The 27,981-nt window shown below is 46.2% G+C and overlaps 1 protein-coding gene and 1 non-coding gene across 2 annotated transcripts in view; both read right to left on the reverse strand.

Moving 5' to 3' along the window:
• Positions 1–27,981, reverse strand: part of DOCK5 (dedicator of cytokinesis 5) — a 196,041-nt gene that overhangs the window by 86,327 nt on the left and 81,733 nt on the right. The window contains exons 4-9 of the mRNA XM_012807685.2: positions 23,960–24,015; positions 21,875–21,971; positions 9,142–9,290; positions 6,652–6,787; positions 5,254–5,411; positions 3,178–3,259 (exon numbers count right to left, since the gene is read on the reverse strand). Coding sequence (XP_012663139.1) covers positions 3,178–3,259; positions 5,254–5,411; positions 6,652–6,787; positions 9,142–9,290; positions 21,875–21,971; positions 23,960–24,015 — 678 coding nt within the window. The remainder of the gene's footprint in view (positions 1–3,177; positions 3,260–5,253; positions 5,412–6,651; positions 6,788–9,141; positions 9,291–21,874; positions 21,972–23,959; positions 24,016–27,981) is intronic.
• On the reverse strand, positions 16,489–16,592 carry LOC111726667. Its single transcript, XR_002774385.1, has one exon. It is a non-coding gene; the product is annotated as a U6 spliceosomal RNA (small nuclear RNA).

Here is a 27,981-nt window from a genome sequence, read left to right on the forward strand (position 1 = left end):
TCCTGCCTCCGCCTCCCAAGTAGCTGGGACCACAGGCACCCGCCACAATGCCCAGCTATTTTTTGGTTGCAGCTGTTATTGTTGTTTGGCGGGCCCGGGCTAGATTCGAACCCGCCACCTTAGGTGTATGTGGCTGGCGTTCTAGCCATCTGAGCCACAGGCACCGAGCCCAGAGACAAGGATTTTATGTTCATAAGAAAGTGTTTTTTCGTTCCCTAGTTCCTGCTTCCAATTTACAAATCAGTTCCTAGTTGATCTAACATTTATAGCTTAGCAAGGTGAGTACTGAAAAGAGGACATCTCATTGTCACCACTATACATCCTTCCGGGACATTAACTCAGTACAGGATGCATTTTGGTGCCAAATAAAATAAAAGTTTGCATCACACTGACATTTACAGAGTAGCCGCACAAATCTGTGACTTTTCATTTCATCTTCAAACCAATCCAGAGACAACAATAACCCAAGCCCAGCTTTCTATAATCATTCCCCTGACTTATGAGAAATACCCATTGAAAGTGTCTTGTTACATGTTGAATGATGAGCAAAGTGTAGATGAAATGTCTTTGTTTTTTGTGGCTAATATTCTACACTTGGTTGTACTCTTCAGGAGGGGCGAGTAAACCTGGGAATGGGCTTGCGTATCTCATTCAATTTAACATCAGGAATAATTTAATTGCAGCCCCAAATTGGTTTTATGAAACAGCTGCCCAAGGCCTATTTACCGAATCAGAAATTACTTTAAAAGTAATCACTCCAAATCCATTCCCTGTAATTTAGTTAACTCACATCGCCAACACAGGAATAGGTACCAATGATATCACTGTCCTGAATTTCTACTGTAAGTTCTGCAAGATTTGTTAATAGAAAAAATAAAGATACCAGGTAACCAGCTACATAAACTGTGGAATATGGATGCAGCAGCCTCCCCTTATCCCAGGTGGACGTGTTCCAAGATCCCAGGGGATGCTTAAAACCACAGATACCGTGTTTCCCCCAAAATAAGACCTACCCAAAAAATAAGCCCTAGCAGGATTTCTATGCATTTGTTAAATATAAGTCCTACCCCAATAATAAGACCTAGTGATGGAAATATGCTGCACAGCCACGCCCTGCATTTCGGCGGTAAGGAAGAGGAATACCTTTTATGTGCCACAGCTCCTTTCTCCGAGCCGTTAGCACTTGTGCGGTGCGTGTGTGGTAACCATGGTTGCAGGCATCCTATTGCGCCTCAGTGAACGGCTAGGGGAAAGGAGTTCACCCATCACTAGCACCAGCCCCACCAACAAGGTCAACTCCCCCTGTCAAGTTCCAGAAGAAGATGACTTAACTGTATTTAAATAAACGTAGATTGTTGTATTATGCTTAATAAAAATAAGACATCCTGGGCGGTGCCTGTGGCTCAAAGGAGTAGAACGCCGGCCCCATATGCCAGAGGTGGCGGGTTCAAACCCAGCTCAAGCCAAAAACTGCAAAAACAAAAAAATCCCCTGAAAATAGGCCTTAGTGTGTCTTCTTGAGAAAAAATAAATATAAGACAGTGTCTTATTTTCGGGGAAACACAGTAGTACCAGGCCCCACCCATACGGCATTCTTTCCTACACTGGTAACACGTACGATCAACTTCCACCTTCTCACTTGCTCTTCACAGCTTCTCTTTGGCATATCTGAACGGCTAACATCACTCCTCTTGTGCTCTGGCACCATTATCAGGTAAGGGTGGCCCAACCATTAGCACTGTGATGGGGGACAGTCCATCTGTCACCACAAAGGCTCCTAAGTGACTAACAGGCAGGGAGGCCGGATGGCTCAAGATTTCATCAACCTACTCAAAATGGCTCACAGGGTTAAACACAGACATGGAATTTTCCATTTAATATTGGACCATGGTCAACCATAGGTAACTGAAACTGCGGAAAGCGACACTGTGGATAAGGGGAGACTAGTGCACTACTAAGTAATACATGATCATTTATAAATGAGGCTGTCTAATGGCCAAGGAAACAGTCACCACATTCTGTTTAATAGAAAAGGCTAGATGTGACATTTCCGTACAAGATGATCCTGCGTGAAGGGGAGGGGGATAAAGGGCAGCTGTTCTCAAACAGTACTGATTAGAAGATGGGCTGAAGGGTCTACAGTAACGTTCGTAATGTGAGCTTCTTAAAACGTGTACATGAAGCCCAGTGAATGCCTTTTAATTTTAGGGGAAAAGTCCACACAGCGTAGAACTGGGGAAATGCTCTGGCAGAGGTTTCAAAAAGAGCTCTAGGAACTTTTCTGTCTGCAGGTCCTGGGTGGTGAAGGCACAGTTGGCACAGGTGACTCCGTGCAGGGACAGGAACAGCCCAGGCCTCTCCGGGCGGTGGAATGCTGCCATAATAAAACGAGGAATAAAACGAGGAATAAAAACGAGGGGCGGCTGCTCCTTCCTGTCACTTCCCGCGGCACATTACCCTAGACTCTGCTTTCCCAGCTCTGAAAGTGGGAACAGAATCAGGGGCCTAAGACACACATGTGGCTCAAGGACAGAAGCAATGAAGCAGGCGTGTCTCTCCCTCCATCCAAATGTGCAGGGGAGTAGCTCTATAGCATGAGAAGCCCTGAAGTCAAGAAAAAGTGAGAGAAGACTACCCCCCCAAAGGTTCCTATTCCGAAAGAAACGGTTACTTTACCCCAAACTACAGCCCCAAACATGTCCTTGCAGGCAGCAGCACTTTGGATGAGAGGGAAAGCCCGCTCAGATACACGTATGCCGACCCAGTCTAAAAGCTGCCTCTGCCCCACCGAGAACCTGTTCTGGAGTCTTCTCCCCCAGCTGTCTGCAGACCACACTCTAATCCCTTCATACTCCAGCTCCAATGATTCCTTCGCTCAGAGGCCTGCCCTGGCCAGCACACTGAAACAGCATCCCTCCGCCAGCCCACATCACCCTAGTCCTCCCACAACACTCAGGACTTCTAACATTCTCTATAATTTTCACATTGATTTGATTACTGGGTATTATCTGCCTTTCCCATCAGGACAAAAGCTGTTTGAGAACAGGGTTTTTTCTATCTGATAGGCTCACGGATAGAGCTTCAGTGCCTACAGCAGTGCCTGACGTCTGGTAGGTGTACCATAAACACCTGCTGAATAAATGGGCGGGCGATGAGAACACAGAAGGTAGGACTTACGGTGAACACCGCCTGAAGGTTGTTAAGCTTCTCTATTTCCTTGGGCATCCCGTTACTGCCCCAGCGGATCAGATAGTTCTCACTGGCAAAGAAAAAAAGTATTCTGAATGAGAGGCCAACTGGGTAAGGAGGCTGCCCTTAGCACAGACTCCCAAAGGTACCAGGGAGGGACTGGAACGCTCCAGTAGTTAACTCAGGGGGCAGAAGTGGAGGGACCTGAGGAGGGAACTGACTCCACATAAACGGCCACTCACAGTGACCTGGCTTTAGAGGGGAGTCCTTGCTGCCACTCCAAAGGGCAGATCCCACACAGACCCAGCACAGACACTACTTGAGATGAGCTGACACCGATGTTCTTAGGGGATTCTACTATCTGGAGATGTCCTTCCATCCCAAATTCTTAAAAAATAAAAGCAAAAAAGTTTCAGCTTTGCTGAATTAAAGATTTATTTAAATTAAATAAAAATATAAACATAAAAGTTTCAGCTTTGCTGAATTAAAATTTTAATTATTGTGTAACAGACATTCCAAATCCACCCCCTATAATCCATAATGCCACCTGCAAAAAAAAAAAATGATGATTGAGATGATTAAGACTGTCCTATCCAGGGTCTGGAACCCATATCTTTTTTTTTTTTTTTTTTTGAGATCGAGTTTTATTCTGTTATCCCTGATAGAGTGCCATGGTATCATAGCTCACAGCAACCTCAAATTCTTGGGCTCAAGTGATCCTCTTGCCTTAATCTCCTAAGTAGCTGGGACTACAGGCACCTGCCACAACAATTGGCTATTTTAAGACATGGGGTTTCACTCTTACTCAGACTGGTCTCAAACTCCTGAGCTCTAGGGATCCACCTACCTTGGCCTCCCAGAGTACTAGGATTACAGGCGAGTGCCCAGTACAAAAAAAATCTTTTTAAAGAGACGAACAATTAGTCACTAATTACCTTTAACATTAATTACCTTCTCAAAAATAAATCTACATTTTCTTAGGGGCTCAGCCCCACTGCCAGCACAAGGGCTGAACAATGCCTTTATCATTCCTACAGTATTGAAAATACTTTTTTAATAGACTTTACTTTTTTAGAGAAGTTTTGGGGTCACAGCAAACCTGGGCTCCAGGTATGGAGTCCCATGCAGCACTCTCTATAGAGTGACCCTCTCTGCTATCACCAGCCCCCGCAGCAGCATGATGTAGTTGTTAGCGCTGATGAACCCACAGGGACACATCGCTATCAGGCAAAGCCCTCTGCTGACATCAGAGCCTCCAGCTCAGTGTTGCGTCTTCTATGGGTTTGGACAAAAGCTCGATGACACGAATCCTCCAGTACAGCATCGTGTCCTGCAGAGCAGGTCCACTGCCGCGACATCCGCTCTCTCCACCTGCTCATCCCTCTTCCCCTCTCCCCTACGGCCTTCTGAATTCTGTTCCTGTCACCAAAACTCTCCTGATGAGCTTTATGTGATCCCTAAATTCCACAAACCGTGACCGCTCTCTTTCAGCACTGATACCTATAGGCTTAATAGCATAAAGGACTTCATTTTCCATTTGTTTGCAGGTGTTTTTTTTTTTTTTTTGGCAGGGGCTGGGTTTGAACCCACCACCTCTAGCCTATGGGTCCAGCGCCCTACTCGTTTGAGCCACAGGCGCTGTCCTTTTCCTTTTTTTTGAGACAGAGTCTCACAATGCCGCCCTCGGTTGAGTGCTGTGGCGTCACAGCTCACAGCAACCTCCAACCCTTGGGCTTAGGCGATTCTCTTGCGTCAGCCTCCCAAGTAGCTGGTACTACAGGCACCCGCCACAACACCCAGCTATTTTTTTGCTGCAGTTGTCACTGTTGATTTTAGCTGACCTGGGCCAGGTTCAAAGCTGCCGGCCTTGGTGCATGTGGCCAGCACCCTACCCATGGAGCTATGGGTGCCACCAAGGACTTTACTTTCTATTGCCTAGTTAGTAATCCTCTTTCTTTTCTATCTCCTCTTCTCAGATCTAGCCAAGAGCTCCTCGGGGAGGGTGTAGCTGAAGGCTGGGTCTCTTTTGCAAGGTCCACGGCGGGGGATCTGGGTCTCCGGTACCTGATAAAAGTGGAGTGGTCGGGGTCATAGAGGGCCATGAGCAACTCTGCATCTTCCCCGATATTGCAGACAAAGTTCTTGAAGTTCACGTAGAGGCCGTAGGTGTGGATGGTGCTGAAGATGGTCTGGCCTCGCAGGTCCAGGTTCTGCAACATCGACTGAACACAGAGGAGAAGAGAGAAAAACATCTCGGTTTCAGCAAGTGGGAGATGCTGGTGACGGAGTCAGCCTGCAAAATGGGGAATAAAAAGCCCACCACCGGGTGGTGCCTGTGGCTCAAAGGAGTAAGGTGCCAGCCCCATATGCCAGAGGTGGTGGGTTCAAACCCAGCCCCAGCCAAAAACTGCACACATACACACACGCACACACACACACACATATATATATATTTGCAATCTTTCCCTATCAGAACATACACAGCTGCCTCATTCTTTTGGCTCAGTTTTACTTTTCAAATGAGGGCATAAATGAGTTTGAAGAATTTTTGTTCTTCTAGACATTTGGACCAGAATGTTTACCGTAGCCCAATTCATAATTGCCAAGTTGCAGAAGCAGCATAAATGCCCATCAACCCATGGATGGATTAACAAACTGTGATATATGTATACCATGAAATACTACACAGCCATAAAAAGATGTAGACTCACTATATGTTTACCTGGATGGGGTTGTAACATATTCTTCTTAGTAAAGTATCTCAAGAATGGGAAAAAAAGTATCCAGTGTACTCGATACTATTATGAAATCAACATATAATCGCTTATACATTCATAGGAATGATAAAACACAAATATAGTCCAGCTAGAAGGAAGGAAGGAGGAAGGGTGAGTGGAGGGAGGAGGGAGGGCATTTGGTGGGATCTCACCTGCTGTGCACAATGCAAGGGTACATTTCAAAACAACTAAACTATAAAGTCTTACCACAAAAAAATAAGTGAGGTGATGGTTATGTTAATCAGTTTGATTTAAGCATTCCACATTGTATATCAAATATCACATTGTACCCCATAAATGTACACAGTTATGATTTAATAAAAGACTAAATTAAAAAAAAAAGAAACCAACAGGGTGGCACCTGTGGCTCAGTGAGTAGGGCACCAGCCTCTTATACCAAGGGTGGCAGGTTCAAACCCGGCCCTGACCAAACCGCAACAAAAAAATAGCCAGTTGTTGTGGAGGGTGCCTGTAGTCCCAGCTACTCAGGAGGCTGAGGCAAGAGAATCACCCTAAGCCCAGGAGCTGGAGGTTGCTGTGAGCTGGGTGATGCTGCCATGGCACTCTACCGAGGGCGAGAAAGTGATAATCTGTCTCAAAACAACAACAACAACAACAAAAAAAAAAAAAAAAAAGCAAAAATGGAACCCCAGGGGACAGAATCTGCACACTTGCGAAAGGGTACCTTTTCTTCCTGAATCTTTTCCTCAATCCTTTTTGAAGCTACTTCATGGGCCTTGAAGAGGGCAATGGTGCTGGTTTCGTCCGGGTCCAAAATGTTCCCGTTGTCATCTCTCACGACCAGATCTAACCCAAGCATCCTGGAAAGGAAGGAGCAGTCAGCTGGTTCTCCTGACCAGGGGCAGATTCTTCTCTGAAGGACCCTCAGGTAAAAACCCAGGGGAGTCATGGTGAGAAAGGTCGAGAGCTGGACGAGCCAAGTTAAGAACAGTGCACTGACCATTCTTTCAATTTCTGCCACCTTTCCATATATCCACCGTGTTAAGAAAACTCATGAATGTTAGCCAAACTTGTATAAGAGTATGCAAAGTAAACCTCAACAAGAAAAGTAATACCAGCACTGATTCTGATTGGTTTCTTCTGACCAATGCATCTTTTGTTACGTGGCATCAGGACATCTGTGAAAGACCAACACACAATCCTTGGAGGGCTTGACCTCATTTCCTTAATTCAAGACTATCATACAGGAGGATCAATGAAGTTAAGTCCTGGCTTCCTGCTATCTCATAACCCATCTCAAAGCCTGGGCTCTGGTGTTTAGACCAGGATCTAATGCTTGGCTTTAATGCTTGCAACCATTGTGACCCTGCGTAATTTACTTAATTTTGCAAAGCTTTGATTTCTTCGTATGCAAATACTTCTTGTCCTTCAAGGTGGCTGTGAGAATTTAATGATCTAATGCAGGGGTCCTCAAATATTTTTAAATAGGGGGCCAGTTCACTATCCCTCAGACTGTTGGAGGGCCCGACTGCAGGCCCCGGGATGAATCAGCTGCTAAGCAGGACAGGCAGCGGCAGCAAAAACACCCGGCGAGCCGGATAAATGTCCTAAGAGGGCCACGTGTGGTCTGCGGGCCATAGTTTGAGGATGCCTGATCTAATGCATTTAAAGCCCTAATACGATGGCTAGCACACAGCAAGCGCTCAATAAATGTCAGCTCTTATTGCAGCAGTTGGCGCAAGAAGACACCTGGCTGTGTAATTTGCAGCCTTGCACGCTGCACGGGATCTGTAAGGGCCACAGGGCGGGTACAATCCCTCCCCTCAAGGCTTCTATGCCCAATGCACCCACAGAAACAGAAAAAACTGCATAGTTCCAAGAAGTTGAGGACTGTGGTGGAAACAGGATACTGCTATCTGAATGCCCAGTGTGTGCTCCAGGCACCAGCGACTTGGAAGTGGGGATGTCCAAATAAGAACACTCAGGGGTAACAGTGAAATGTGCCACGTCTCTTGGAAGAAAGCAAATACGCCTCATCTCCCTCTCCCTGTTTCCCAGCGTCTCCATCAGCAGATTGAATCCGCCAGGGTCCTTTCCATGGCACCCAGACCCGTGAACGATGACCTTGCCGGCTGCTCTGAGACTGGATCATGGATATGATGATAGAACAGCATCATTTCCTAACATGCCATGTTCGCCATTCACAGGACATTAACGTTGTGTGCTTGAGATCGGGAGGACCTCCAGGCCAGTGTCACTGCAGCAAGGCCCCCAAGACAGAGGCAGCACATGCTCAGTGGGAAGCCACCTCACCCACATTAGCTCGTTTTTTTAAAAAAGTCGCCTGATGCCACATGACTGGCAGTGCAACCACTAGGGTCATAGGCACTAGGGCCAAACAGCAGGGAAGGGACGTGTTAATTTTTAACCCTTAGAAGACAGCATTAGACACAGAGCCGAAAATGTTGGGTTCAAATTTAAGTTTTCCCGTTTAATATCTTTGTAACGTGGAAGTAAATCACCTAAGTTCATTTAGTCTGTTTCTTTACCCATAAACTATAAATGACAAGAGCTATTTCAACCCAATCTCATCAAGTTTTAACCAAGGGAAGTGTACATAGGAGGTATTTCATAAATATTGGTTGAGTCTGGATCGTGTATGCTGTTTACATCAGCTATTTCTGAATATAGTTGGCAAAGTCTGTAACATTTAAACGAGTGGGATTATAAGTTGGGGTTTTTTTTTTGTTTTTTTTTTGTTTTTTTGAGATAGGGTCTTGCTCTGTCACATAAGCTGGAGGGCAGGGGCACAATCAGACCTCACTACTGCCTTGCACTCCTGGGCTCAAACAATCCTTCTTCCTCAGCCTCCTAAGTTGCTGGGACTATAGGAGTGTGCCACCATTCTTGGCTAATTTTTCTTATTTTTTGCAGAGATACAGTCTCATTATGTTGCTCAGGCTTGTCTTGAACTCTTGGCCTCAAGTGATCCTACCTCCTTGGCCTCCAAGAGTGCTAGAATTATAGGCATGAGCCACTCCATTTTGCTGAAAATTTTTCAACAAAATTAAATGTCTTCTAAGACAAAAAGAGAGCAGTGAGCATTATTCTTTGGCAACTCTAAGATAAAAGTTCATTGTCAACAGTATGAACTGTTTAGGGTGAACACGTCCGTCATTTCTTAGTTTTCGGCCAAATGTCACCCCTGGTTTACCTGTTCCCATGATCAATTTTGGCTGTGACCTTCTTCTTGAGCTCTGCCAGCTCATCCTTGGGGAGCGTCCCAGACAGGATCTGGGACCGCCACTCGATCAGGATGTATGTCATCTGCTGCAGTTGTCGGAAGAGGGTGACCTTGCTGTTCTAAGATGGGGACATGAGGTGGAGGAAAGGACAAAAAAACAAACAAGTGTTAAGTGATTGTGCCATGCAGCAAGCTGTGCACTTTGAGGGACTTTTATATATGTATATTAATAGGGATGGCTTTGTCCTGAGCTATTCCTATACCCACTCCTATTGCAACTATAGAAATTGGTAAGTGATCATTGGATGGATGGATGGATGGATGGATGGACGGACAGACGGACGGTCCCAAATATACCACATCACCCAGGAACCCTAAAACTCTGACCACGTTCCTCCAGTGGGTTCTGTTGCTCTCCAGGCCAAGTGGATCACCCTGACCATCCCTTCACATCTCACCTGCTGCCCACACTCACAGCTGCATTTCACACCAATTTCCACCTGAACAACGACATTCCTTTCCATGCAAAGCTATGTCCACTTCTCCCGAATGCTTCAGACCCTCTCGAGATGCTATTTTGTCCACCTGGAACCATATTTTTCCCCTCTTCCTCCAACCAACCCCCACTCCGTCCTCCTCCCACTCACACTACACCCTCCACCAACTGGCTAATTCAGTCCCAACCTAGAAGCCTCTCCCTTGAAACCCTAACTCAGGCTTCTTGGGCTTCTGTGCCCATCGATCCACGAATGGATTAATAAATTGTGGTATATGTGTACCATGGAATAGTATGCAGTCTTAAAAAAAGATGGAGACTTTGCCTCTTTTATGTTTATATGGAGGGACCTGGAACATATTCTCCTGAGTAAAGTATCTCAAGAATGGAGGAAAAAGTATCCAATGTACTCAGTACTTCTAGGAAATCAACTTTACATTTACTCACACTTTATTATGCAAGATAGAACACAACTATAGCCCAGGATGAAGGAGAGAAATGGAGTGGGAAGGGAGGGGACAGAGGAGGTTTGATACAGAGGGTAAACTGCGGGACCACCCCTATGGAGCAAATTGTAAGGGTCCAAATCTGTCAAGTATAGAACACAAATGTCTTAACACAATAATCAAGTAAATGAGGCGAAAGCTATGTTGGTTTGATGTAAGCAAGTCAGATTGTATAAAAAAAAATCAACACATTGTACTCCACATGTGCATAAATGTATTCATGATGTATGTGTATAAGACTTAATTTAAAAAAAAAAAAAGAAACTGTAATTCAGACGTAATCCCTTTGAAGTGCATGGAACCCCGGGTCACATGGGTTCCTCTGACTCTCCCCTACAGAACAGGGAGCTTGTTTATTTTTATGTCCCTGGTAACTAGTACAGAGTAAGCATTCTATCAAATGTATTAAATGAGTAAATGATGAATGGAGAAATAACTTTAGGATACCGGCAAATAAACAATTATTTATTTTTTCTAGACAGGGTCTCGCCCTGTCACCTGGGCTTGAGTGCAATGGTGTGATTATAGCTCACTGTAGCCCCAAACTCCTAGGCTTTAGTGATCTTCCCACCTCAGCCTTCCCAAGTGTTGGGATTACAGGCATGAGCCACCGTGCTCAGCAAACATTTTAAATCTTATTTTAAAATTCTTATTTTGTCAGAAAATTCTTCAACTATTCAGACAGTAAAGGATTATTCTTGGCCTCACTGGTAACTTACAGTAAGCAAACTTAAACCAGCTAATCATTCATGCCTCCATCATATGAAAAGCCAAACACTTGACGTCTGAGCCATCATGACCTCGGGTGTAGCGAATGATTGATTGTTTCATTATATATATATTTTTTAAAGTTAATAGACATCTACCCCGAGCTGGAAACAAAGTTCCTGCCCTCAAGGACCTAACATTCTAGAAAAACAATAACAAATAAGGAAATACATTTAAACAGAAGATATTTTTAGGTTGTAAAAAGTGAGGGAAGGAAAATAAACAGAGAAATCTGACATTGTGCACACGGGAGAAGGCCACTTAAAATACAGTGGTCGGGGGAAAGTGTTTTGTGTTTTGCTTTTGAGACACATGAGTTAAATAAAAACTTGTACAATTCCATTCACATCATATAGGCTATGAATGTACTTCTTTCTTATCTATAGGAGAAAGTCATGATATAGTTAGATAACAGCCACCTGTTATAGATAGATAACAGCCACCTATAATATTAGAGAAATTATAGAACTTTCTCTAATTATCTGCTATAAAAACAACATGTGCCACATGAACGCACACACACACAGATGTTGATGTAACACATTCCCCGGTGATGTTATTCTACGACAATCCCAGGGATACAGACTCCTGGGACAGGGATTGACTAGAAGCAGGGCTGAAAACATCCCCGATACTCCTAAATGAAGAATAAATGAGGAAAGAAGAGCAGGTGGTAACGTGAGACAAAAACGAGATTAGCAGAGTGGGACAAAAACCCTAATACGAGTTCAAGAACACCAAGAAAAGAGACGCAGGGCCCAGTTACAAGTGATGGCAAAATGATCTGTGAACACCGCCAATCTCAGAAACAGAAAACAAAGCTTGTGTAAAGTTTCAAAACTACCTACATTTTGTACTTCTATCATTTCCTGAATTGCCTTCTCCTCATCAGCCAGTCCTTAGAGAAGCAAAAGATGAAGACTTTACCTCTTTGATGTTTACATGGATGGAGCTGGAACGTACTCTTCTTTTTTTTTTGAGACAGAGCCTCAAGCTGTCCTCCTGGGTAGAGTGCCATGGCATCACAGCTCACAACAATCTCCAACTCCTGGGCTCAAGCGAGTCTCCTGCCTCTGCCTCCCAAGTAGCTGGGACTACAGGCGCCCGCCACAACGCCCGGCTATTTTTTTTTTTGGTTGCAGCCATCATTGTTGTTTGGCGGGCCCGGGCTGGGGATTCGAACCCGCCACCTTAGGTGTATGTGGCTGGCGCCTTAGCTGCTTGAGCCACAAGCGCCGAGCCGGAACATCCTCTTCTTAGCAAAGTATCTCAAGAATGGAAGAAAAAGTATCCAATGTACTCAGCCCTACTATGAAACTAATTTCTAGCTTTCATATGAAAGCTATAACCCAATTATAGCCCAAGAAGAAGGGGAACGGGGAGAGGAGGAGAGAGGAGGGGGGAGGATGGGTGGAGGGAGAGTAATTGGTGGGACCACACCTACAGTGCATTTTACAAGGTTACATGTGAAACTTACTAAATGTAGAATATAAATGTCTTAACGCAATAACTAAGAAAATGCCGTAAAGGCTATGTTAACCAGTTGGATGAAAATATTTCAAATTGCATATAAAACCAGCACATTGTACCCCATGATTGCATTAATGTACACAGCTATGATTTAATAAAAAAAATAAAGAAAAGCAAAAGAATGAGAAATCTTAAAATTCTGTTTAATAAGCAAAGGGAAAAAAAAAATTTTTTTTTCCTGTTTAATCCTATACAAAATGTTTCCGTTCCCCATCGTTTTCCAAACTGGAAAAAAAGAAGTGGAAAATCAAAGCCTATCGAATGCTGCCTTTCAGAACTGCTGGGGAGAAAGGGGACCTCTCCTTTTTAGGTTCATGTCACCCATTTGTCTACTTCTACTTAGATGTGTAAAAATATTTTCTCATTTGAATGAAGATATTACATCTCAAAATATGGTTAAAAAAGAAAAAAAAAAGAGGAGAGACCTCAAAGCCTCGAGGGACCCACTGCGTGAGAAAGAGCTTTGTCTGGGGCACCAGTTCACAAGACCTTGGCCTCAATTATATTAGACACGATCCGTGGCTATGTAATTATTGCCTGTCCATATCAGCCTTGTTTGCCAGGTTCTTACCCTACAGAAGGATGAAGACAGCCATTCTTCTCTGATTCCCTCTGCCAAATTCACTCGGCATAGGCAAGCTGGGGCACACCAAAGGAAGCGATTTTCCCACTGACTTCAAGGAAGTCGATGCTGTGGCCACATTCCTATGACTGTTCTAAGCAAGATGTTCTGTGTAATGAATAACTGGTGCCTGGAATTTCGTGGGGGTTTTATTTGGGAGGGGGGAAGATGAGCCCAGGTAAGGAGAAAACCAAACATACCCTCTAAGACCACAGGCCAAGTCCCCCTCCGGTCCTGTCTTCCCACCAGTTGCCCCCTCTTCCTGCCCTCTCTTTTCTGAATCCCACGGAGTCCGAGTCTGACAGGGCACCGATTCCTAGTCTGGACTGATTCCAGCCTTTTCTGTACTCTCAGCTGTAGTCACATAATTCAATAATTTCTTTGAGTGTCTCCATGATCTTGGGTCACGGCAGGGACTCGAAATCAAACTTTGATAGCTCAAACTTAAAATAACACTCTGGTTTTGACACGAGTGGGGCACAGCTACACAGAATGAAGCAATCTGACCATCTTTCTACGAGACAGTGAACACATTCCCGCATCTGCTTAGAATGTCCCCCTCTTTTCTATTTGGAGATTAAAAAAAAAAAAGTGAGGGCTCGCTTTTTATATTCCTTGTCTGGGTCTTTAGTTTTGTTTTTCTTTTTTTCTAATTCCTAGAGAGAAGCTGGGTACGGTGGCTCACGCCTATAATCCTAGCAGTCCGGGAGGCTGAGGTGGGAGGATCCCCTCAGCTCAGGACCAGCCAGGGCAAGAGTGATACCCTGACTATGCTAAAAATAGACAAGTTAGCCAGGCACAATGTGGGCATCTGTTAGCTAGTTGGGCAGCTAAGGCAGGAGGCCAGGAGTTAGAAGTTGCTATGAGTGTGCCATGGCACTTTACTCTGGGAGGCTGAGGCAGGTGAACTGCCTGAGCTCACAGGTTCAAGACCAGCCTGAGCCACAGCAAGACCCCATCTCTAAAAATAGCCAGATACTGTAGCAGGTGCCTGAAGTCCCAGCTACTCGGGAGGCTGAGGCAAGAGAACTGCTTGAGCCCAAGAGTTTGAGGTTGCTGTGAGCTATGATGCACAGCACTCTACCAAGGGTGACAAAGTGAGACTCTGTCTAAAAAAAGAAAAGAATTTAGAAGTCATCCATGGAGTATTATAAACATTCTGGGGGGTCCTTTAGACAATAGTTCTGCTTCATTCGATGCCAGAAAACCTGGGTTTTCGTCTTCAATTTCCCAAAGAATGCAGACCACAGTCAAAAACCCTTTCCCCGGTCTTCACCTACTCTGCTTGTGAAACAATTGGTAGAGACTGTTCACCCACCTCTCCTCTTCCACGCGGATTTTATGGTAGCAGGAAACAGAGCTTGGCTGAATGCATGGGCGCTTGGCTTCTATCTCTAATTCTATCTCTGATTCTATCATTAACTTGCTATGTGACTCTGGGCAAATCATTCCCTCTGAGGTAAACCCATTCACAAAATAAAGGAATGGGCACTAGGATCCATTCCCAAGGATCAGCGCCTCAGAGTCTAAGGCTGAGCCATGAAACTCAATTACTCCCCTTGGCAACTTCCTGACCGACTCTGTCTGATGCTCAGCATCTCACTGCTCAATTCTCTGCAGGCTCGGCTGGTGCCAGATCCAATTTTCCCTGCAAGGGTTCTCTGGGCTGAAGCTCCTGTCTCTTCTGCGTGGCCGTGACTCCTGGGGTCCAGACGGCTGGCTGCACCTTCTGTGTCCTCGAGCTGCTGTGACTCCAAGGAGCTCTGCTAAGGGCACCCCCCTGCCCCACAGGCTTCCTTTCCATTCTAAACACCTTTCCTATCAGACAAAAGCCCTGCCTGACCAGCAAAGGCTGGATGTTTTCAAGAGATTCAACTTAAAGCCCATTTTTTGCCTCCTGAATCAAAGGAAGCCTAAAAGCCAGACAAACAAATCATAGAAAATCAAAACTGGAAAACCGCTCAAAGCGCTGCCCTGTCTCCAGTCCTGATCCCTCCCACGTCACCTCTCGTCAGAGCCACGCTGAGGCCCGGCCTGCAACTCACAGATAAAAGGCCCTGACCAGAGGACCAAGTTTGCCACGGGATTTACTGTGCTCCGTAATCAGCAGTCAGAGGCTGGTTTTAAACCGTGAGACCGGCTTAATTATACTCCAGGGCTTGTACTCCAGCCGCTAGTAATAACCCCCAGTTCAGAAAGATTAGACTTGAGCAGCTCTAATCTGCCTGGATGACGGGAAAAAAGGGCAATTCGGCATGTCCTGCAGTGTCCCCCAAACCCACCACAGCAACAGGCCCTCTTTCTGCTCTGACTTTTCCAGAACCATGGATTGGTACAGGGGTTTTTGTTTGTTTTTTTGAGACAGAGTCTCAAGCTGTCACCCTGGGTAGAGTGCCGTGGCGTCACAGTTCACAGCAACCTCAAACTCTAGGGCTTAAGTGATTCTCTTGCCTCCGCCTCCCAAGTAGCTGCAACTACAGGCGCCCACCACAATGCCTGGCTATTTTTTTGTTGCAGGTGTCATCGTTGTTGAGCCAGCCTGGGCCAGATTCGAACCCGCCAGCCTTGGTTTATGTGGCCAGCTTCCTTCCCCTGGAGCTACGGGTGCCACCTGGCACAGGGTTTATACACATACTGCTGGCAAATTTTAAGTGAAGAAAGATCAGTTCTGTCTATGAACTGCATTTTAGCAATTAAATTCATCTGATTCAATACTCTGTATCAACCACCTTGCACCATCAAGAGTTCTATCTTTTTTCCTATAAGATAGGATTAGATCCAGTCTCCCAAATATACAGGCAGAACACAGCCTGATCGTCCACAACTCACTGATGCTTTCACAGCGCCAAGTGAAATCTTAGAGGGTGGCGCCTGTGGCTCAGTGGGTAGGGCGCCGGCCCCATATACCGAGGGTGGCAGGTTCAAACCCAGCCCCAGCCAAACTGCAACCAAAAAAAAAAAATCTCAGGGTGAGATGGGTACAGGATGTTTATAGCAACCTGTGTTTGAAGACTCTGGTCCCACCGTCCCTACAGATAGACTCTAAACTTGTCAGTTTTTGAGACCAGATTATTTTTTTTTCATGAGCCAAAGTTTTATTTATTCATTTTTTTTTTTTTGAGACAGAGCCTCAAGCTATTCCCTGGGTAGAGTGCTGTGGTGTCACAGCTCACAGCATCTTCCAACTCCTGGGCTCAAGCGAGTCTCCTGCCTTCACCTCCCAAGTAGCTGGGACCACAGCTACCCGCCACAACGCCTGGCTATTTTTTGGTTGCAGTGGTCATTGTTATTTGGTGGGCCCAGGCTGGATTCGAACCTGCCACCTTGGATGTATGTCACTGGTGCCTTAGCCACTTGAGCCACAGGCACTGAGCCTATTTATTCATTTCTTGCATAAAAATATGGAACGCTTCACGAATCTGCATGTCACCCTTGCCCAGGGGCCATGCTCATCACTGTATCACTCCAATGTTACTATACGTGCTGCCGGGGGGAGCACAAGGCCAGCTTTTTAGTTGAGAAAACAGGATACCGTGACTTCTAAGGTAGAATTGTTCCTATTCAAAAAGTACAGGTGGCTTGTTCCTGAAAAGGTAAAGTGAGCATTGCGTGAGTGGCACCATGCCCACGTCCACTCATTGGTGTCCATCCGTCCAGCACATGGGGTTGGGGCGTGGGTGGAAGCAGGGAGGGAGCGGCCAGAGAGGAAAAGAAGCAGCCATCAGCTCCTCCATCTCCTTTCCAGGGCTGGCAAAAAAAAAGATGCTGGGAGGCAGCTGAGAATAGTGGACAGAAAACTTAAAACCCATCATCCTGGAGCAGGGAAGTAGCTGGGGCTGGACAGGTGACGGGTGATATTTTCTCGCCCTTCTGCTTCAGGCTGGAACACCAGTGACTGACCACAGCAGGCAGGCGAGCGCACCTGCCAGGCAAACCTCCCTGTGCTCCTCACACTTCTCATTGCCCCTCAGCTCTTCTAAGCAGCAGAGCTGCAAGGGGACAGTCGGGATCTGTCACTTACTGATGACAGTGTGCAGGGACCATCGTGGGAGTGCTATCCAGATGATCCCACTGACTCTTACGGTAAATCTGCAAGGCATATGTTATATATAATCCCCACTTTAGGAGAGGAAAATAAAACTCAGGCGATTAAGGGATTTGTGTTTCAGGCTGCGGGATCAGCCAAGTAGCTTTTCCCCTCCAAGTCTTTTCTGTTTGGGTTTGTTTGTTTTCAGTAACTATTACTGGATTTGTTGGTTTTTTCTGAATATAAAAAGTGCAGAGCCAGGAAGGGAGTGACCTAGAAAGTAAGAACTGGCCAGCCTCTCTGACATGCGCGGCCAAAGTCTCGGCACCGCGCCAGGTGACCTCCTAAACACGTTCCCTGCTTTCCCAGTCACCCACTGAGAACACACCCGGTGACCAGCTCCAGAGAGGGACAGAAGTGCAGATGAGGCTCACGGGAAACCGCTGTGAATCTGCATGCTGCCTTCTGGGGTGACTCTTGCCTCCCTATCGATGCGGAGAAAGTGAGCCAGGCTGCGGAGGGCTCAAGGCCACGCCACCTAAGATAACCACGCAAGACAAAGGACGTGGCCTTGGATAAGGAGCAGGGGGAGCACCCAGAAAGGAGCTTCAGAGCCTCGGGCAGCCCGTGGGGTGAGAGGGAAGCTGAGCCAAGGCTGCCCAGAGGGAGGACGCCCAGATAGCTTCTGTTTCCAGTTAAGATAACAGGAAGACTCCCAGGCTCCCGTATGCAGGATCCCTGAGGGTCTGTCGGCAGAGTGACTCACAGCCACCACTCTCTCCCGTGGGGCAAAAGCCAGCAGAGGCTTAGAGACGTCAAGTGACTCACCGGAGAACCCAGAGCTCATGGGGACAGTGGACACGCAGCTTCCTGATTCTGACCATATGCTTCATCTCACAAGGCCGACACCCACCAGCAAAAGCAATTCAACATTAAACAATAATGCTAATATAACGAAGTAAAGGAGGGGCCCCTGGAGGGGGGCCGGAGCTTCTGTTTCCTACTCCAGATGAGAAAGTTCCACTCTGTCTGGTACAGACACTCCCCCCGCCCCCTAAAGATGTATTAAGATTATTTCATAGGGTTACTGAATGATTACTAAAAATACATCACAGCCAGTCATAACTACATAAATATTTTTCCTTTTTTAAATAATTTTTTTTTTTTGAAACAGAATATTCCTTTGTCACCCAGGCTGGAGTGCAGTGGCATCGTCACAGCTCACTGCCGCCTGAGCCTCTGGGCTCAAGCGATACTCCGACCTCAGCCTCCTGAGCAGCTGAGACTACAGGTTTGTGCCACCACGTCCAGCTAATTTTTCTTGTTTTTTTGAAGAGATGAGGTCTAGCCATGTTGCCCAATCTGGTCTTAAACTTTTGGGCTTGAGTGATCCTCCCACCCTGGCCTCCCAAAGTGCTGGGGCTATAAGTGAGATACCCTGCCTGGCATTTTTGAATAAACAGCAATATCTGGCAGCTGGACTTAATCCGACTAGTCGATTCCATTTTCCCCTCCTGTAAGACTCTGAATCCTCCATGTAAATTTCTGGTGAAAAAGAACGGAACCAAGAAATGCATTTTAGAGAATTTAAAGACATTTAGCAGAATGCCTGATTTCTTAATCTATGGGAGGAAATGGAGAGAGAAAAAAAATGAAAGTGCTGATCCACACGGGTGAAGTGGCTATTGATGTTTCCACGAACTAAAGTTACTTACGTACCTAATCAGAAAACAAAAACACCCCTAAGAGTACACAAGAGGCAGGTGGGATGTAAACCCTAGAGGTCTGGGTATCTTTGACTTGCTTCCCAGTGTAACATAATATTGGAGGTTTGTTACTTTGACATGTAAATTTTCCAGAAACAAGTTCAGAAATTCCGCCTGACGTGAACAGTCAATGCTTTAGGAAGGGCAGAAAGAAGAACAGAGAAAGCTCTGATGAAGAATAAGCCCAATTTGAGTGGATTATCCCTTACTGGATATCACATAGCAAGGGCAGGAGCAGACTGCCCAGCCCTGATAACCGGGTAGAGAATTCCCACAGTGAATGCCTTTTAGTCAATCAACAACAGCTACGAGACATTTTGAAACATTCGCAAATGCCAAAATAATGACCTTATTAGATAACTAAGTTAAGCTGAGAAGTATGCTGCCCTCGGTGAGGGGGTGGCTTTTTTCCACCCACTTACAACCCAAGGCTGCTAGTCAACTCTCCTCCCAGGAAATCCCTAACCAGAATGTATCACTTGTAACTAGTTGGGGACTTAGGCAGCCCAAATGCTCGAGCCTCTGTCTTCATCCTCACCCACCTGTTCCTCAGTTCTTTTCAACAGTACCCTGGCACAATCACCTGCAGATGTAGAGAGCACCCAGATAATAACCTGAGCACGACATACGTGCTTTTGCAAGAGAAAAAGTCTACCCTGTCTACATTCTCCACTCTTAACATTAAAAATCTCTCCATGGCTGGGTGCAGTGGCTCACACCTGTAACCCCAACATTCTGGAAAACTGAGGTGAGAGGATCTCTTGAGGCTGAGAGTTTGAGACCAGCCTGGGTAATGTAGTGAGAAACCATCTCTAATAAAAAAATTTAAAAATGTGGGCTTGGCACCTGTAGCTCAGCAGCTAGGGCGCCAGCCACATATACGCTGGAGCTGGCGGGTTCGAACCCAGCCTGGGTCTGCCAAACAACAATGAGAACTAGAACCAAAAAATATCGGGGCATTGTGGCGGGCGCCTGTAGTCCTTGCTGCTTGGGAGGCTCAGGCAAGGGAATTTCTTAAGCCCAAGAGTTGGAGGTTGCTGTGAGCTGTGAGGGCCATAGCACTCTACCCTGGGTAACATAGTGAGCCTCTGTCTCAAAAAAAAAAAATCTTTTTTTAAATGTACCTGTAGTCCCAGTTACTAGGGAGGCTGAGGCAGGAGGATCACTTAAGCTGAGGAGTTTTGAGTTTGCAGTGAGCTATGGTGGAGCCACTGTACTCCAGCCTAGACTACGGGTCTAGATCCTGTCTCTAAAAAAAGCCCTAACAGAAAACTTTTCTTTCCCAATATTTATTATCTAACACGTTTCACCACCCACCATTTTTCCCAGAAAGAATATGTTAAAGGCTGAACCCATATACATGCAATTCCTCATCCATCAACCTTGTTACATCCGCCACTACCCAACCAAGCAACCAGAAACAGAGAATGCTCCCAAGGTAAGTGCAAGATGATCACCGCAGGCCACAGGGCTGATGGCAGCATCACGGTCCTCCTGATGATTTAGGAGCTTAACATGAGCTCTCTGCTCAAAAGAACATAAAGAGATCAAAAGATCATCTTTATTACAAGGCAGTGTGTCCCAGGAGCCAGATGATGGGCTGGGCAGTAACTGCCCCTGGAGTCCAGAAGGAGACATTATGGATTGGTTCGTGTAGAAGACAATTTAGAGCAAAGTACTTTAATGAGGTTGTGGAGGACGAGAAGGCTTTTCCGCCAGAGGAGCTGGTGATTTTTAGCACAATGATTCATCACGGGAAGCAACAGCCCTGACTGGAAATGAAGTATCCGACATGAATGCTTAGAAGTCACGCTGGAATGAGCTTTTGATCACGGCTTTCAGTACTCACTGAGGTCTAGAGGGAGATGGTTCCAGTGAGTTATTAGGACTAGCTTCTGAGAGTTAAAATGAAGAATCAACTCACAACTGAATAAAAACCCAGCCGTTCATGCCTATAATCCCAGCACTCTGGGAGGCCACAGCAAGTGGACTGCCTGAGCAAGAGCAAGACACTGTCTCTACTAAAAATAGAAAATAAAAATACCTGGGCATTATGGCAGATGCCTACAGTCCCAGCTGCTTGGGAGGCTAAGGCAAGAGGATCACTTGAACCCAAGAGTTTAAGGTTGCGTGAACACTACGGCACTCTACCGAGGGCAACAGAGTGAGACTCTGTCCCCCCAAAGAGGCAACTTTAGAATAAACAGTCTTTCTGGATTCCAATGCCAAAGGAAGCGCTTCCTAGACTGTTGGCTGTGGCCAGCTTATGGCCAATACCCTTTGAGCATCCTTGGTGTCTTGCAAGGTAGCTCATCCTCAGTGAGACAGTATGAAATGCTAGATTCCCTTAGTCCTAACTGCAGACTGGGGAGGATGTGCTGGCTCCTATGTAATTTCCCCCTGAACCAGAATGCCGTAGTAGCATTCTGAGTTCAGACCTGTGTTGAGAGAAAAAGCACGGTGAGTCCCCCCTAGGAAGACAACCTTCAGACCACACCTTAGCACTGAAGTTGTGAGTCTGTAATGAACACCAGTCAAGGCAAAGAGCACCATCCTCCCGGGGCTGAGCACGCAAGTATTTACAAACGTCTGTTTGCTGCTCTACATTGAGATGCTAAGACCATGGCGCCCAAGTTCCTTATGATAAACTGATAGTAATAATTGACAGTCCTAATACTTTATAGGAGGGCTGTGAGGATCATAGTTTCCCGCACTTTCAAAGGACCACATGAGTGACTATGCTCACTGTCATTTTCACACTCAGCATGATCGCCCGTTGAGTAAGCCCTGAGCTAATGGTTACACTCGCTACCCCATCAATGATCCAACTTGGGGCAAAGGAGAATCTGTTGATTGTCTGCCACGTGTGGCCCAGGGAAAATGTGTCCTGCTCCATGAAGACAGCTAATAAAAGGCCAATGCCTGCTGAGGACCAACAGGTTGAGAGGTAGGAGTGACACTGGGCTCCGAGGCCCAGGGGAAACTCACCACGTAGAGCTTCCGCCAGATGACAGCCCATTCTCGCAGAGTCGACGTGAGCTCCTGCACCAGGGGCAGCTCGCCTGGAATCACGGTCTCGTGCTGTCTAAAGAGAACCAAAGGGACGCTCACTTTACTCCCAATAGACTGGCTCTGCCCCAAACCTCAAGGACAAGACTGGAGCTAGCTGGGCTTGAACCAATGGAAAACTCATCCATAGGGCACTTCATCATCTGAAAGCATTTGATGGAGGAGGGAGAAAGAGCTCAGGACAGCGCAGGCCCCCAAACAACTCAGTTTCTATGGCAAAGGCTACAGCCCGGCCACAACCTTCCCACTGTGGATCTCTTTGGAAGCTTTGATCACTGAGCCATGCTAACCTCACTGATTCTCAAAAAAGGAACAAAACACTCCACATTTTAGCTGATTCTGCTAAGCAGCTATCTCATTCTGAAGAGTAGGTAGAGGGGTGTGCATGGTACATGGGGTCCGAGGACTTGACCTCCCCCTGGACCCGCCGAGAGGGGCCGAGGCAGTGCCCTCTCTTGGAATGGTCCTGGGTCATCTTCTCAACTGGGGTTTTGCAGACCAAAAGTGCACAGGTACCAAAATCCTGCTGACTCACAGAAGACTTCTATAAACAGAGGCACTGTGTTTATTCCCACCAGTCCTCTCTGGTCCTTTTACAGTTACCAAAAGAGCAGGAACCAGCTAATGAACAGAGATCGGTGGTGAGACTGCCAGGCTCAGTAAGGAACCACCACGATGCCCAGATCCATTTTCATCGCAGATAAGTGGGATTTTTTTTTTAAAGTATGACGCACGAAATATCTGGGACATACTATGGAAAATTACTTCTTGTTACCTGAACGGCAAATGCAGCTGGGCATCCTGCATTTTTATCTGGCAGCGCTAAGTAGGGGAAATACACCTCCCATGCTGCCTCTCCCCCATGGCGGCCATGACAGTAGAGGCTGCCCAGGAATGAGCCCCGGGTTTCTCAGGACAGAGGAGCTGCTTTGTGGTTCTGCTTCTGCCAACAAAGAGCTGTGTGAATCTGAGCACGTCTCAGCTCCTGTCTGGGAGATGCTGGTGCTGCTCTATGATTGAAAAGGCTCTTTCCAGTTCTGAGGCTGAGTGGCCCTGGGGCCCAGCTGCCTGTTTTTCCCACTGCCCCACTGTCCTCCCTATCAGCCCTACCCCAGCCTCTCCTTAGTGCCTCCAGGACTCTGATGTTATAGACCAGGGGTCCTCAAACTTTTTAAACAGTTCACTGCCTCTCAGACCATTGGAGGGCTGGACTGCAGGCCCCGGGACAAGTCGGATGCTAAGCAGGACAGGCAGTGGCAACAAAAACAGCCGGCGGGCCGGATGAATGTCCTAGGCAAGCCGCATATGGCCCTTGGGCCGTAGTTTGAGGACACCTGTTATAGACTCTTCCCCTAAAACTGGCCTCTCTCCCCCACTTGGGCCGAGCATCTCACCCTTCTTAACAATTGTGAAGAAGGCAGTACTTCCCAGGACAAAAGTGGGTAAGAAATAAAAATACTAAAAATGGAACAGATCACATCTGCAGAGCACATTCACACACAGTAGGCCCTTTGAATCTCACATCAAGTTCATGACCACTGCAGGGCCAGACTGTTTTCCCCAACTTGGGAGTGAAAAACCCCAGGTGCCCTGGAGGTGAAATGACTTAGCCAAGGCTCAGAGCAGGTGTGTGCAGCCTGTCGCTTACTCATCTATCTCTCAAAGATCCTGAACTGGGGGCTTCTTCAGGTCTTAGCAACCGAATGGCTCCAAATGTTCATGCACACCAACACACACGCAGACCCCACAGTGCCCAGGCCACAAACGCAGGACAGAGGGGGAGGCCCTCGGTTCATTCTGGGGGAAAAAGCCAAGGAGGCGTAGTTATCGCAAGAGAAGACAGAGGAAGGAATATGTCGTGGAGAAGTTTCCATTCATTCCCCTCTCACGTGAGGACAAGTGGAACAGATGAGAGGAGAGAAAGGTTCATGGACACAGGGCATCCTTTAATGACAATCTCACATCTTCATCGTTATCCAAGAGTCTTTGTAGGTCGAGACTTACCCTAGGTCTTCCACTGTCGCCTCCTTCAAATGGATGTATGTTTCAGGGAAAATACCCTACAGAGAAAAGAACTTTGGTTATACGGCCATGAAAAACCTCAGCCCAAAGTAAAGAGAATAAATCACGGCAAGAATGAATGGGAATACCTGGACCACGGCTACACCTTGCAGCCAGGTCTGCAGAACATGGGTAATGTGGACTGGTCACCTCACGGTGGAAACACGAAACAAGTAGAAATTAAGATTTGAGATCAAAGTGCACAAGATAAATGTTTCATAAATGAAGAGGCAAACATGCCCGGTGAGCTCAGAGCAACAATCAGGGTAAAGCATTCGATGGTGAGCTCCTCAAACCCCTCAGCTCCTCCATGCCGTGAGATGCTTCTCTTACAGGACTTCAAATGAGACAGAGGCCACACAAAACTTCAGTGACCCAGAAAAGATGAGTGAGTTTCTAAAGTAATTCCACTTTTGCTTAAACCAAGTGCACCCATATCGAGGAGTGTTGGCTACCTGTTATTTTTAGCATTTTGCACTCTTCCCGCTCTCCATTCTGTGCCCCTAAGAGGCCATTCTACGTCAGTATTGCGACATTGCCCACGGGGAAAACTAAGGCCCAGAAAGACCTAAGAAGATGAGAAACCCCTGGGTAGAAAGGAAGAATGGAGGACCCAACCTAACCAAGAGGAAGTTCTAGATGTGAATCTTCTTAAACACCAAAAGCTGCTTCTGCTGGATCACTGCATGATACGCTTATCCCCAGACAGAGATGACGCCATCAGAAGCCATCGCTGATCTTTTCTTTGTGGCATTTTTATATAAAGAACCTGTGTAGCTAGGACTATCAGCTCAACTGCTCTGAGCTCTGCTCCTGGAAGAGTTGAAATGAACTCAGTAGATATTGCACTTCAGGGGTGGCTGACCATAAGGGTGGGAGTGGATGTCCTGGTGACCGGGGGACTATGGTCCGAGGACCACATGCACCCAGGGATCCTTCATCCATGCAGAGACTAGAAACCAGTGAACATCGGCAGGGCTGCCCTCGGATGCAGCTGCGTGCACTAAATTTGTCTGTGTAATACTCTCTCTTTTCCCTTTTAATCCTTTGCCAATAAAACAGGAAACAGCAAGAACACTGGAGATTAAGCTGCTCCCAGCCTTGGTGATGATGACAGGGTAGATCCTGTAATTGCTTGAGTCAGAAGCAAAATGGCCATCCTCGCCCACCATGCAGAAGGACCCAAAAGGGCCGGAAGCCAGGCCCAGTGGCTCATGCCCATAATCCTGCACTCTGGGAGGCTGAGGCCAAAGAATCCCTTGACCTAAGGAATATAAGACATATTGCTACCAAAAAAAAAAAGTTCAATGTGTATGCAATTCTTTGGGGTTCTGAAGCTCCAGATCTGTCCCTAGGCTGCCCAGGGAAATCAGGGTGTTTCTTTTGTCTGTTGACCTGCTGACTCTCTCCTCTGTGAAGAGCCATGCCTGCTTGTCATGAACTCACCTGGAGGACATCATGCTCAGGGACATAAGGCAGCCACAAAAGGACCAACACTGGATGAGTCCAGTCATCTGCAGTCCCCCGAATGGTCCCGTTCATAGACACGAAGTCAAACAGGGGTTGCAGGAGCCTGGGAGGGAATCTTATGGGTGTAGAAGTTCAGCTCGGGGAGATGAGAAAGTTCTAGAGATGGATGGCGATGGCTGCATTACAAGGTAAATGTACTTAATGCCACTAAGCTGTGCACTTATACACGCTGGAACGGTATATTTTGTGTTATGTGTATTTTACCACAATGGGAAAAAAAAATTCCAGAACTCATCGACAAAAGGGGGCTGGGGTGCTGGGTAAGGATGAACTGTTTAGAGCAGTTATGAGGATCCAGATTTGGAAGTTAAAAGGTAACACGACTAGTCCAAAGGAATCCTTGTGAAAGGTTTTTCAAATCAAGGAAGTAAAGAACCATGGTAAAGATGGTAAATTATTTTAAGTATATTTTACTTCAATTTAAAAAAAATTGTTTTTAAAAAGAAAAGGCAGGCCAAACGTGGTGGCTCACATCTGTAATCCTAGTAGTCCTAGAGGCCAAGGCAGGAAGATCGCCTAGCTTAGTTCAAGACCAGCCTGAGCAAGAGTGAGACCGTGTCTCTACTAAGACGACAAAAAAATAGCCAGGTGTTGTGGTGGGTGCCTGTGGCCCCAGCTACTCCAGAGGCTGAGGCAAGTGGATTGCTTGAGCCCAAGAGTTTGAGGTTGCTATGAGCTATGATAACACAGCATTCTAGCCTGGGTGACAGAGTGGAACTGTTTCAAAAAAATATATACATCCTTAGGTACATACCTAAATAAAAATTTAAAAAGGAGGTAAAAGACCAACTAAAATCTTCATGCATATGTAATCTGGTGACTGGTCTATCCTAATAATTGAGATATACACAAGACAGACGTATTCCGAAATACAAATAAGCCACAATGGACTTTGTGACATCGAAGCAGATCATCAGCAGGTAATTTACCGTGGTGCACAGACACCGTGACTTTCATAAGAAGAGACATCTGCTTTGTCACAATACCACCCGCCATATGCAGGGCGTCCTCCTTCCGTGGTACCACTTGGCATCCACAGTCATTGCACTGCTCTGACAAATTCCTAAGCCACTGTGACACACAGAAAGCCAGAGGAAGCCCAGATAATATATTTCTCATTTACGGCCTCTCTCCATTCTGTTTTTTTTTTTCTTCCATGCAATCCACTCACATGAGTAAAAAGATAAACAAACGACCTCCTGGATGTTGCCTTTCCCCACCTGCCCATAATCCCGCCAGGATCGATCATTGGTTTTGAAAAAGCTTTTGGCTTCTTCAATTTATAAAACCACGAGCTCCTTTTATCACCACTTTAAATGGCGAGGGAAGCTTATAAATGACACCAAGAATGTCCATTAAAATAAGAGGGCTTTCAAGCAGTGCTTCCTGCAAGGGGCGAGAAATGAGGCACAGGGCATTAAGAGACCGTCTGTAATGGGCCAGGTGGCTTAATGAAGGGGGGTCAAAAGCTGAGCGCCATTCATGACGAGTGACTTTGAATTGACTCTGTTTTTCCTAGGTTGCCCTACGAGAAAAATATTTCAACGTAACATGCAGGGCCCTTGTTTGTGCCATCATTTCATTAAATAACTAAGCTTTTCTTGAATGAGCAACAACAAAGAGCTCTTATGGAAATTCTTCTTCCCAAGGGTGAAGTTTTAACCATAAAGGGTTTTAAAAATATTTTACTGAATACAAAAAGATTAAAACCACATCCAGAACTTGCTATGCAAATCCGAATGGGGTACCCTGTCCATGTCCTTTTCAAAGCAGTCAACAAGAGTACTATTCGCTAGATCAGGGGTCCTCCAACTTTTTAAACAGGGGGCCAGTTCACTGTCCCTCAGACCGTTGGAGGGCCGGACTGCGGGCCCCCGGATGAGTTGGCTGCTAAGCAGGACAGGCAGTGGCAGCAAAAACACCCAGCAGGCCAGATAAATATCCTACGTGGGCTGCATGTGGCCTGCAGGCCATAGATCGAGGATGCCTGAGCTAGATGGATTTCGCTATAGAGTAATATACGTGGACCTCTGTATTGTGGGTTCCGATTCATGGATTCAACCAACCGCAGGCTGAAAATATCCAGAAAAAAGAATTGAACATGTACCAGCTGCTTTCCTTAAACAATACAGTACAACAACTATTTATATAGGATTTACATTGTATTAGGGATTATAAGTAATCTAGAGGTGATTTAGAGTATACAGGAGGAGGTGTACAGGTTCGATACAAACACTGCACCATTTTCTATCAGGGATTTGAGCATCCGTGGATTTGGGAATCTGCAGGAGGTCCTGGGACCAATCTTCTACAAATGTAGAGGGACCACTGTATTCGGAAATCACAGGATGCCTTAGAAACCAAAGTTTTCTATGATCAAAAGGATTCTTCTATACAGCAGACTCTCTGAAAAGGCAGACCTATAGTTTAGGACT

Source organism: Otolemur garnettii, unplaced genomic scaffold (assembly GCF_000181295.1).
Source record: "Otolemur garnettii isolate 467f Iridium unplaced genomic scaffold, OtoGar3 scaffold00074, whole genome shotgun sequence".
In the NCBI taxonomy this organism is placed as follows: Eukaryota; Metazoa; Chordata; class Mammalia; order Primates; family Galagidae; genus Otolemur; species Otolemur garnettii.